This window comes from Podarcis pityusensis (assembly GCF_964106645.2).
Source record: "Podarcis pityusensis genome assembly, chromosome: Z".
NCBI classification, from domain to species: Eukaryota; Metazoa; Chordata; class Lepidosauria; order Squamata; family Lacertidae; genus Podarcis; species Podarcis pityusensis.
In genome coordinates this window covers 14,178,763-14,191,018 of record NC_138044.1, presented here as the reverse complement: position 1 = coordinate 14,191,018, position 12,256 = coordinate 14,178,763, and the positions used below count along the sequence as shown (strand labels likewise).

The 12,256-nt window shown below is 41.8% G+C and overlaps 1 protein-coding gene and 1 long non-coding RNA gene across 7 annotated transcripts in view; both read left to right on the top strand.

Annotated features, from left to right (window-relative positions):
• The window catches only part of LOC308468471, a 253,966-nt gene that overhangs the window by 229,871 nt on the left and 11,839 nt on the right, over window positions 1-12,256 (top strand). The window lies entirely within an intron of this gene.
• Window positions 1-12,256, top strand: part of MED27 (mediator complex subunit 27) — a 175,656-nt gene that overhangs the window by 155,082 nt on the left and 8,318 nt on the right. For 2 of the 6 annotated variants that reach the window (XR_013981653.1, XM_080990652.1), the window contains one exon: window positions 242-283. The exons of 1 other annotated variant lie outside the window; for it this stretch is intronic. Coding sequence is in view for 4 of the 5 variants with exons in the window: in XM_080990652.1 (XP_080846778.1) it covers window positions 242-283 (42 nt within the window). In the remaining variant the exon portion in view is untranslated. Of the gene's footprint in view, window positions 1-179; window positions 284-12,256 lie in introns of those variants that run through there. 3 more of the 6 variants (XM_080990651.1, XM_080990654.1, XM_080990655.1) reach the window with 2 other exon arrangements.

The window sequence follows — 12,256 nt, the reverse complement described above, 5'->3', positions numbered from 1 at the left end:
AGGCTCGCCTGACGCCGTCATTGCATATCTTTAGGCACCAGACAAAAACATTCCTCTTCTTCCAGGCCTAATTAAACAACCTATGGCCTTTTAAACTGGGGGGGGGGGTATTGTTTTTGTATGTTACTGTGTTACATATTTTTGTGTTTTTATATTGTAAACTCCCCTGTAATCCTCAGATGAAACACATTTAATGATGATGATGATGATGATGATATGGGACTTTTTTCTTTTTCTGCAGCTTGACATATGGTCCAAGTCCAACTATCAAGTGTTTCAAAAGGCAAGTTTCTTTGTTTCTAAATGGTGTCTGCTTTATGTTATGTTATTTTATTTCATATTTGAATATGACCTTATATATACACCGTTTTCAAAATGTGCACATACTGTCTCTTAGGTTGCATATGCATGCTGAAGTAAGTGAATGCTTGTTTAGTTAAATGTTCTGGCAACTGTTCTGGATTCCACCTTCCTCAACACACTTGGAGCTTCCCAGATGTGCTAGAATGCAAGGTGATAATTTTAAGAACAGGTTGAAGTAATTCTCTGTGCATGCAGAGAGCTCACACAATTTCATTCTGTCTTCTATAGTACGTCTGTGAAGTATTAGGATGTTAAAGTCTATAGATCCAGAATATGCAGGAAAATGGGGATTGTCAAAAGCACCATTTATTAAGGAAGGGTATGATAAAATATAGGAACTAGTCTCAATGGGTAATTAACACATTTAAAGTAGATTTTTAAAAAATGGATTTACAGTATTTTTAAATATTACATTTATGTCAAGATTAATTTTGGTTAATCTCCTAGCAGGTAGCCTTTTGGAATGTAGTCTCAATTGTTGGCTATATTATCATTTTTGCCTTGAACTTCGTTTGTAAACATAGACACATAGAATTGTAGAGTTGGAAGGCATCCCAAGGGTCATGCAGGAATGTACTATGTAACAACCAGGATTGGTTGGATGGTTCAGTTTTCATGTGAATTTTCATTTTAAGCTTCTGTAAATTTGGGGCATGAATTCTTGTTGCTGTTCTTATACTTCATATGTAAGTTGAGCTATTGATACACACTCTCCAATACACACACACACACACACACACACACACACAAATTACAAGACATTTGGTCCATTATAAGAGCTATTGAAACTGTAGTAATTGTATTGTAAATAGCCACTTGCTTGGCAGGGTCACAGTTGGTGACTAAAGATTACCATGTGTGTACAACATGTTAGGCCTCAGCAGGTGTTGCCAAGAAACAGGTTGTCAGCCCAAGGCAGGGCAGAGATCTCATCAGCACTGGGACAACAGTAAAGAAGACAAAGCTCAGGGCAAAGCAAAATACCTGGACTCCTGACAAGTTGCTTAGGCCTAGAAGCTGGTTTTGAGCCTGGGGCTTTATAGGTCCTTTTTGATCCTGTTTGACCTGTGCAGCTAATAATTTTCACTCTGTCTGGTTCTACATTCCATTGAGCTTTGTTTGACAGGCTTCCCTGGCAAGTCAGAGTGCTGGTGATGAAGGTCCTGGTTTCAGGTGTGGGCAGGCACACACAGGCATCTACATGTATATGTTTAAACTTACTATTTTTCTTTGAAAATAAGAAAGATTATTATTTTAAGTGTCTGTCTTAAATGTGATTTGACACATCAGGGAGAGAAATGCTTAAATCATTCTCCTATAAACCTATAAAATGTTGGTTTCTATGCCTATTTCAAGTTCTAAGGGTTGATGAATGACCTAAGAATTACAAGACTTTTGGTGCATTAAAACAGCTATCGATGATGTGGTGTAAGTGACCACTTGCCTAATGGTGTCTGTGGTGTTGAGTAAAAATCACCTCCACAAGGAGACCAGGTCAAAGATGGCAGACACTAGCAGATTTTCCTCAACTGTTTTAATCCCCATCCCAAGGGGATGACTTGATATTCCAAGATTAAGCTAAACTTATTCTCATTTTATGGGATCCAAGCCTTAAGTTGAAGGAACTTAAAAAGTCCAATATACTTTGCTTAGTTTCCTGTCATATTTCTCTCCCCCCCCCCCCCAGTACAGTGGCTTACAAACTGCTCTGAGGAACCTTGTGATATGTCAGAGAGTACTGATGGTTTCTCGGTAGGAAGATCAAGAAGATTACTGATCTCTCCCTGCAATATATGCCTGACAGTGTTATACACAGGCTAAGGAACCTAGTTTACATGGAATGACACTAAGGGGCATAATAGGACTTGTCTAGCATCCTATGCAACATCCTAGAATGCCACATATGGAGACGTTCTTCAACAGATGTGGAAAATAGTTTCCTAAAAGTTGAAAGTTTTGAAAAGCCATTGCTCAAGTTTGTCAAACAAATACCAGCAAGAGACTCTTGAGTTTGGGCCTGGCCTGGAGGCATGCACTACAATTCCTTTATAGATATTTCTTGAAACTTTTGGTGCCAGGATTCTGTGTTCACCCAGAAGTAAATAATTTTGACCTGTGATGCCAGCTTCCTCCAGATCAAAGAATAGCTTCAGGGAGGTAGGTAGCAGCCCATTCCCTGACTAGCATTAAGAGGCAGAATAACACAGTAGTTAGTCTGTTACCCGGGAGACAAGTGAGAATTAACGGATTAAGCAAACCTTTCTCTCCCTTCTGAAAAATATATTCCTTGTGTCAGGTAGAGAGGAGTATAATGCAGAGCAACTTAGGACAAAATCATCCATGATAATCCTTCATCAATAATGCTTTAAACTAATTATAGCCCATGGAGTAGCTTTCATTCTTGCCATTAAATGGGTTTTTATGTTATAAATGGGTCCAGGCTGTAGGCTTGGCTCTCTTAATGCTTTAGGATTCCAACATTAGGGGTGTGTGTGTGTTTATGCGCACACACACTCATACTCGCATGCGTGTGTGCGCGCACACACACACACACACACACACACACACATTTATGAATGCTTTCTTTTTCAAATGCTTGATGCAGAGGAATTAAAAAGCCAGTAGTAAGATGTAACTTGCCTGAGGTTCATTGTACACAGCCCCATTCACAGACCACATAAACCAATGTGCTTAAGCTGAAGTCCTTCTAATCCCACAGTGGTCAATGGCATTGATGAATTGTAAAGATCTGGCTGTATTCAGCATTCTCATTCCGCTACTGCAAGAGCCCTTGCGCTAGCAGACAGCAGTGTTCAAAGGTTGCACAACAATGGAATCCAATGCAACAGTTGTGCTAATGGAACCTGGTTGCACAACAGCTGGTTGTTGTTATGCTCCCCGTTGCACATCAATATTTGGTAATTTCCTGTTTTTCCCCTTGTGCAACAACATTCCATAAGTGCAACAATACCCCAAAGTCACTTTACACACAACTTTTTGTCTTTCTAGCTCTGTTTTTTATTCATAGCCTAGTGCTAGAATTAGGTGGCCCACCTCCTGTCACTGCCATTATATTACTGCAAAAGCCTACTTAAACCTGTGGCCCTCCATGTTGTTGGACTACAACTCACATCAACAGTCTGCGGGTGGGTTCCAGGCCTGTAGAATCCAAGGAGGCTATGGTCTCACACTCAGTATTGCCAAACAATGTTAGGATAAGTCAAGCATTCGAAGTCAAAGACCAGTCAGGATCAGGCATGAACAATCATTCTGAGTCCAAAATGTGGTCTAGAGGCAACATTAGAAAGTTCTGAGGTCAACAACAGAGAAGATCCAGCCTAGCAGTGTGAGTCAAGAATTCTACCTTTTAGGGTCAGGAAGCTAAGGACCTGTGATGTTCCAGCAACTGAAAAGCTCAACATGAAGACAAGGCCATTCCTAATTCCAGCTGATAATGCTTTCCCATAAGGGGTTCTTTATTCCTGTCACATGCAAGTTTAGTCTTTCAGGTACACACTTTCATGTGGGCCTGAACATCTTTACTCTCAGATGTTGGCTGAACATCTCTCAAACTCTACTGGGAGCTCATCAGCCCACATTCACCCCAAAGTTTCTCAAGAGGGTCCACTGGAGGCAGCTTTTGAGGGGTTCCTCCCCAGACTCAGGATCTCCAGGGCTGGTGATGGAAGACCAGGGGTGCCAACTTGAATAAAATATTGGGGGGGGGGAGGCAGGTAAGCCCCACCCCACATAATCAATCGCATGATGTGGCACGCACACACCATATGAATGGCAATGCCCATCAACTTAGGGGACGGTCCCCTCAAATATTTTATTGTAGGTGCAAAAGCCCCTTGGCCCCTAGGAGTTGGCTCCTATGTGGAGGACCCTGCTCCCCCAAGTGTATGGTCAGCCAGAGGTCTGGTTCATCCTTTGAGGAGTTGATGTCCGGATTGGACTGGGCAGGGAAGCCACATAAATATTTCCTTGACTGCAGGTGTGTGTCTACGGTTTCTACCCATCTGTGTGCTATCCTTCTTAAGCTTTCCCACTCCCAATAGCAATGCCATGTTTCCAGTGACTCCTTTATGTGGTAGCCCCTTGGAATATCACAACATTGATTTCCTTTGAATGGCAGGTTTTTCAAAGCCAGACTGTTTTTTACTCTCTCTTCAGTGGCAATAAAGCAGCATCTGGAGCTTGCAGAGCTACCTGCTCAATGTAGCTGCCAACATGTTAATTTCTTAGACAGCCACAGCACGGCCCTTTTGGGTTAAAGAGCAAAGGCCTCCGTCCTTCCCAATCCAGCCCTGTCATGTGGAGCTTAATTCGTCTTGACTTCTTTGTTTGCAAACTCTGCCTGTGTCAGCAAGACTTGTGCCTTCCCCTGATTAGTAGGATCCCCGAGTGTGTTTAATTTGATAGGGGAAGAGTGTTCCCAGAGGGCCCATTACAACTAAAATGTACAGGTATTTACAGAGGTTCCCCTGGAGATTTTCTTGAACTCCCTTTCTGGGGTGAATGAGCTTTTATGACCATCCAGCGAACCAGCAGGGTGAGTCTCAGAGAATAGAGCTTAAAAATACAGGGAGGAATCTCTGAAAGGGCAGAAACACAAAGAGACGAGGAAAGGTTGGCACATCTCCACATTTTTCTGACATTTTAAACTCTGCAGGTGCAGAGACAGCGCCGATCTTTAACCTTTTTATTAGCTCCTCGCACATCTCCAGCTAGTAAGGAAAAATAAGAGCTTTTTTATTTTCTTTTTATCATCATCATTGAGGGTCTTTGTTCCCACCCTTTTTTCAAAGGCCGATTGTGAATTTTGCGGTATAAATGCAAAAACCTAGAAGAACATCACATTCTCATTGTTATATCTATTTTGTTAAAATAAATTTTAAAATAGGTATATATTTTTTATAAATGTGTTTCTGCCTACCCACCCCCATTTCTCTAGCTGCTAGCATTTTGGTGTCTGGCCATGGATTGGAGGTTGCCTGAAAGAATGCTTCTCCCCATAGGAGTCTACCAGTTGCTTCAGTTTGAGAGGGGAGGGCCATGCTTAGAGTCTATTCATCAAGAAAAGCTTAATCTAATACAGTCATACCTCGGCTTGAAGTAGCTTCAGGATAAGTATTTTCGGGTTGTTTGCTGCGGCAACCCGGAAGTAACAGAGCACATTACTTCCGGGTTTTGCTGCTCGCACATGCGCAGACGGTCATAATGACGTCACATGCATGCACAGAAGTGGCAAATCGCGACCCACGGATGCGGGTTGCATTCACTTCTGGATGCAAACAGGGCTCCGGAACAGATCCCGTTTGCATCCAGAGGTACCACTGTAGGACCAGAACAATTTGTAGAAGACCCTCCTCAGTGATGGCCACAGAGTACCCTGTTCTGGTGAAAATCAGGAGGAAAGTATAAGCTTCCTGTTTCATGGAATATTTTCATCAGTAAATTATATCTTTATTCTGTTTTCTGTTTTTACTCACCGCTTTTGAATTACAGAAGAAAAATAGTATATGAACACGAGAGTAATGATTGAGAAGAAATTGGTCAGGCCATAACACTGAGAGAGGGTGAGAGCTTATCAGATAAGATGGGATCTCTGGAGTGGAAGGAAGTAAATGGTGTGCTGGTTAGAGTGTTGGACTAGGACCTGGGGGACCAGGGTTCAAATCCCCACTCAGACATGTAGCTTTATGGGTGATCTTGGGCCAGTCATCGTCTCTCAGCCTTCCTATTGCACAAGGCTGGTTGTCGGGATGCTATGGGTTTGGGAAGAGAGAGAGAGAGAGAGATGCCACCCTGAGCTTCCTGGGAAATAAGGCTGATGTTTCATTTATTTGTTTGCTTTTATCTGTTTTTATGCCACCCTTCAGCAAAGCTACCAGGGCAGTATACAAAGAAATAGTAGAACCTTTTATTTTATTTTCTACAATGAAATACAAAAATACAGACAAAACGGACCAGGAGCATAGAAATTCAGCAGAAGAAGTAAAACCTAACCAGCCACAATCAGCTGCAGCAGCATCTTTGCTTAAAACGCAGCATGGTTGGCACTAGGCAAACCTTCTTGGAAAAGGGAAATAGTTTTAAGGGTGCTTCAGTGCATAGTCAGAGGCTGCGGGCAACCACCTCCCTTCAGGGTTACACACAGCAGCTACTGGTTGCTATATGAATCACCCCTAGAAACAACATGGGAGGCAGCCCCCATTCTGCATGGTGGGATCAACACAAGTCCAGACATGCTTTGCACGAATGAGAATAAGCTTCTTACATCTTTCTCAACAACAGAGGGCTAAACATTGGATTATATAGAAAAACCATGCATTTAAATATAACCATTATTGTGTGTGGGTGATTTGTTTGAGGAGGAGACCCAACAGTACATTATAGAATCTTTGCAAACTCCCTTATTTTTCATTATTTTTTGTAATAACATAATTTATTAATTATTGTTTCCCTTCCCATCCCAAGAGCTTGGGAGCAGGCTGTGAATATAGTTTTAAAAATAAAGAAAAAGAATCAGGGAACATCATCATCAATAATTGTTTCCCAACCCAAGAACTTGGGATTGGTAACAATTGTTTGTTTGTTATTTCTATTTCAGTGTATGTATATTCATTAAAACCCACTGACTCAAATCCATATCAACGAAAAGAAAAGAACTCACACTGAAACTCACCTACAGGTGGTACCTAACACCAAGAAAACTAGCGCTAATACGCCCAGGAACCTCACCAAAATGCTGGAGAGGGTGCACCTCCACAGGCACATACCTCCACATGTGGTGGGAGTGTTCCCAAATCCAACTATTCTGGACAACAGCCATACGAGAAATATGTAAAATAACTAAGCAAGTATTAGACATCACCCCATAATTGGCCCTACTAAATATCTTCCAAGACAACAATGCCCATTTACACCACAAAGAACTCATAACCCACCTACTTTCAGCAGCCAGAAACACCATAACCAGACACTGGAGAGACCTGTCAGGAGTAAGCATGGACCAATGGTACCAAATAGTATGGGAAACAGCCCTACTAGAAAAATTAACCAATAAATTGAAACTGACACGGGGACAAACAGAAGAAGACGCCTTCACCCCGGTATGGCTCCCCTTTATCACATACACAGCTCAACAAGACAATGACAATAATCCACCAACAGCATACAAATCAATATGGCTAACCGGATCCAAAACACCCACCCGCCCCACTCACACATGAAAACAAAGATCACCACAGCCAATCACAAACAAACAATCACACCCTAGGCCAACCCCAACCTCTCTCACCACCAAAGGAACGCAAGTGAACAACACAAGCAACGCTGACACCAAACTCTCCATACATTAAGCATAATAGAAACATCGCCACCCGACCCCACCCCCATCCATCATCCCTCCCTCCACCCCCTTTCTTTCCCCCCCTTTTTTTTTCTTCTCCCCCTAATGTCTCAACAAATGAAACGGATTTGTAAAAATGTTACATGGGGGGGAAAAATACGAGGCATTACACTTACTTCTGTAAAACAAGAAAATCCTTAATAAAATATTTTAAAAAAACAAAACCCACTGACTCCAATCCTGTCCACCAAAACCCAGTTTAAATGAAGAATTTTCACACTGCTTCCAGAATACACCTAGCCTTGAGATTGGGCCAGGTCTCAATGTGACAGGAATTTCAAAGTAGAGGGGCTGCCACCACAAGCCACCCTGGACCCCTTATGATCCTGGCCTGGTTTTGCATCTAGGTTGTCTCACTGTAAAGTTTGCAGTCCTAAAGTATTGTTTTTATCCAGTACAAGGGCACATAAGTATTGTAATATATGAAGATGTATTCCTGTCATTAAACTCTGTGAATAGGTGTGTGGAATGAATGCATGTATGAGTCAAGTACAGAATATTGACAGTATCTGCTCAAGGACAGGTGATGGGCAGGTCCAGGGTCAGCCTATTGAATTGGTATCCTGCATGGCTGAATTGTGAAATTGCAACAACTGGATTTTTTTACATTTTCAAAGGTTGTTAACCAAAAGGTTGGTGGTTCAAGCCCATCCAGGGATGTCTGAGGGCAGAATTCATGCGTTGCAAGGCCCCACCCAGCTCTTCAATTCTGTGATTCTAATTTTTATTGATTTCAGCCAATGGCCATTACAATATAAACATAAAACACATACAGTAAGCCCACAACTTGCACTCAGTTTATTTACACGTTCACAACTTTACACAGGGAGTGTGTGGGGAGTAAATAAACGATGATGATGAGCCAGGGAAACCCTCCACACTCTATTTATTTAATTATTTCCCATTTCCTTACACCCAGTGAATTTTTCTCACTTACCAGGGTCTGGGAAGGTTGCAGAAGGGAAGCTGTCAGAGCTCTCTCACAATTTTCCCAGACCCCAGGTAGCAGCACTTCAGCACCACACAGGGGGGCAGTTCTGGGGGTTCCTGACTTTGCATGATCTTGCGTTTGCCCATGAATCCCCACAACTGAACCCTCTCATAAGGGGCAGGCCCACTGTGTGTGTAAAACATAGGGTAGCAGTCATTGGCCCAGTAAGACAGGGAGAAATACTAAGAATACAAATAGATAGGTTTCAAAACATTCATTTTATTTAGTTTGGTGATTCTAAATTTAACTCAGAGCAGTGAACTGGATAGTAATCATAGGCATCAAATAAATAATATATATGTGTGTTAAATTTTATGTCAGGTTGTTTTTAATGTTTAATTTTATCTGTATTTTTAAAATTATATAATGTTTTATGTAAACAGAGTACTAGTTGCTTGTACTCTTTTTGTTTAAGCAGTATCTAAATGTTATTAAATAGGCATCAACTTGATACACACATGTGGTGGCAGTAGTCTCTGCAGTCAGTTAGGTATTTCCTATGCTATCATGATTTTGGAATTTTATGAAACATGTATGCTTCTGAAATCTATTTCCAGCACAGAAATGGAGACAAGCATGAACATCACACCTTTTAAGAATCCCAGCTTAGTATTGTGTAAACCAGGAATCTTGGTTTACAAGAAGCAATGCTTACATGTTAAACAAAACAATATTCCACTATCAAGTAAAGTCAATCCTTTTTAATCAGCCTATCACTGTAAATACCTTGCAGGAAAACCCCCTGCACCTGACCTTCTAAAGTTTGTCAGTAGGGACTGTGATACCTGCAGTTTTCAGCCAATTGTGTCAAAAAGAGCAAAGGTAATAGCCATTTATTTATTTCCCCATGATAGCCCATGGAGCAGCACAAAACTTCAATTCTCCTGAATTGCAATTCTGATTTGGACATGAGGCAGGCAACTTCCAAAATATTCCAAGCTGAATTGAGCCAGGTTCCAAAGTGCCAGACTCAGTTCCAAATGGATTCTTGTGCGTTATGGATCTCTTAAAGGAGTTTTCTGCTTCCCAGAGCTGCACTAATCCAAAATGTTCATCTTTGCAACTCTCCTTCTCAGTAAAACTTAAATCCAAGGAAGAAGAAGTTTGGCTTAGATGGCAAAATAATGTTTAAACTGAACAGCAATTGTGGGACTATGCTAATAAGTGAAAGCGAGAAGTATTACAGGATGTCAGTCATATAACATCACAGATAAATGTTGGAGAGGAGAATGAAACCTCCCCATGGGACATATATACTAATGAAACCTTTGCAGTCTGGTTATTTTTTATCCTTTTGTCAGAGAAAATGTGTATTTGAAAGTTTTAATTTGAGGAGCACTAGTGTGAAGTTCCTACTCTAAGTCAGGTTGGGTTTTTTCCTCATCACTTTGCAGCACTCAACATCACACTGTTTGGTGCTACTTCTGTGGGGTTCAGGGTGTTCCCACCCCTTCCTCCTCTTTCTGTTTGGAGCCCACTTTGATCTGTGTTCGAAATGCTTTCTCTCCCCCCCCCCCCCATTTGCTTCTGGTACCAATCACCTGCTTTTTCATTGAGAAAACATTATTAGTATTCCAGCAGTGCTGGGATGGCTTTTATCTCCCAGCGGAATCTCATTAGCTCTGCATTACAATAGGAACAGCATATGTCTGCTATGCCCAAGTAGCCAGTCAGTTTGAATTTGTTAATGGCAACACTTTATTTTTCCCCACAGCAAAGTTTTCCCCACATCTTCAATGCTAATAATACCCCCAAAAAGCAACTTTGTTGTGGAAGCGTTAAAAAGAAAAAAGAAAACACCACAAAATCAATTCGTTGGAGGTTGAAATGTAGCAGAAGGAGAGCTGTTGCTAACGGTTTGCTTTTATGTGTGCTGTTACGTAACTAGGAATCTAAGCATGCTGTGTGAAGGGGAAAACTAGGGCATGATAGATAGCTTGCAAGTTAGAATGGGAATAAGCTAATTACTGGCAGTTGGAAGAAAGACAGTGTGCAATTATACTGTGGCTTTTTAAGACTTTTTATTGTGCGTGTCTGAATATACCAGCTTTTCTCAACCTGGCGCCCTTCAGGTGCTTTGAACTGCAACTCCATCGTCTGGATCCATCCAAAGCACCCTGGAGGGCACCAGGTTGTGGAAAGGCTAGCATACATGTTAGAGGTAGTATACATTTTGTGGATGAGGAGGGTCTTGTTGATCTCATCTAACTTCTATAGCAAGGGAGGGAAACTTATGTAGGAAATGCTAAATCAGGAGCTGAGCACAAGAGCCCTCTCCCCTCCCAGAGTTTCCAGAAACCGGTATTCGGAAGGATTACTGCTTCTATCCATGGAGGCAGAGCATAGCCATCATTTCTAGTGGCCACTAATGGCCTTCTCCGTGGATTTGTCTAATCCTTTTTTAAGGTCCTCTTGGTTGGTGGCCATCACTGCTTCCTGTGGGAGCAAGTTCCATAGTTTTAACTATGCACTCTGTGAATATGTCCTTTCTTTTATCTGTCCTGAATCTTCAGCTTTATTGGGTGTCCACAAGTTCTAGTATTGTGAGAGAGGGAGAAAAACTTTTCTCTACCCGCTTTCTCCATGCCATGCATAATTTTATAAATTTGTTATGCAAGTTTCATCCCAGCAAAACCATTAGGAGGGGGAATTGTCCCAAGCCCAGTGGGTGGCTACCTCACCACCTCTGTTTCTTTAAGATACCCATACCTCAGCTTTTGGGGTATAACCCTGGCAAGGCACCTCACAGCAATGAATAAATACAATACATTCTGGCATTGCAAACCTGCTCTCCCTCCTCTCCTATTTGCTTTGAGAGATTGGCAGTGACTTGCACCTATCCCTGCATGGCATCAAGTCCATCCTGATTGAGGCCAGGCCATAAGTGCTGTAGTGCAGTAGCAGTTGGTCATCCAAGATACTCCCGCCTCCCTTGCTAGCATATAGAGGGGTAGATGACACAACAAAGTAGAGACAGAAATCGCCTTTGCCACAGCATGATCACAGCATGGAGGAGAGACATAGTTTAGCGGTAGAATATCTGCTGTGCATGCAGAAGGTCCCAGGTTCAATCCCCATTGGCATCTCCAGGTACGGCTGTGAATGTCCCCTGCCTGAAACCTTGGAGAGCTGCTCCCAGTCAGTATAGGCAGTACTAAGTAGACCAATGGTCTGTTCAGTACAAGGCAGCTTCATATATATGTGTGTGTGTGTGTGTGTGTGTGTGTGTGTGTGTGTGTGTATGCTTTTTATTAGTTTTCTTGCTTAACAAACACACCCAAGAAATTAACAAAAATGATAAAATAATAACAACAAAAACAAAACATACATCCATAAATCCATATGTTCTTACAAAAGAACTTATGCCGCCATGTTCTTAATTCCCAATTCCTTATCTTCCCCAATAGACATCCGTCTTCCTCAAAGTGGACCTGTCTTATTTGTTTAATAAACTGCTTCTAAGGCAGCTTCCCATGTTCCTTTTG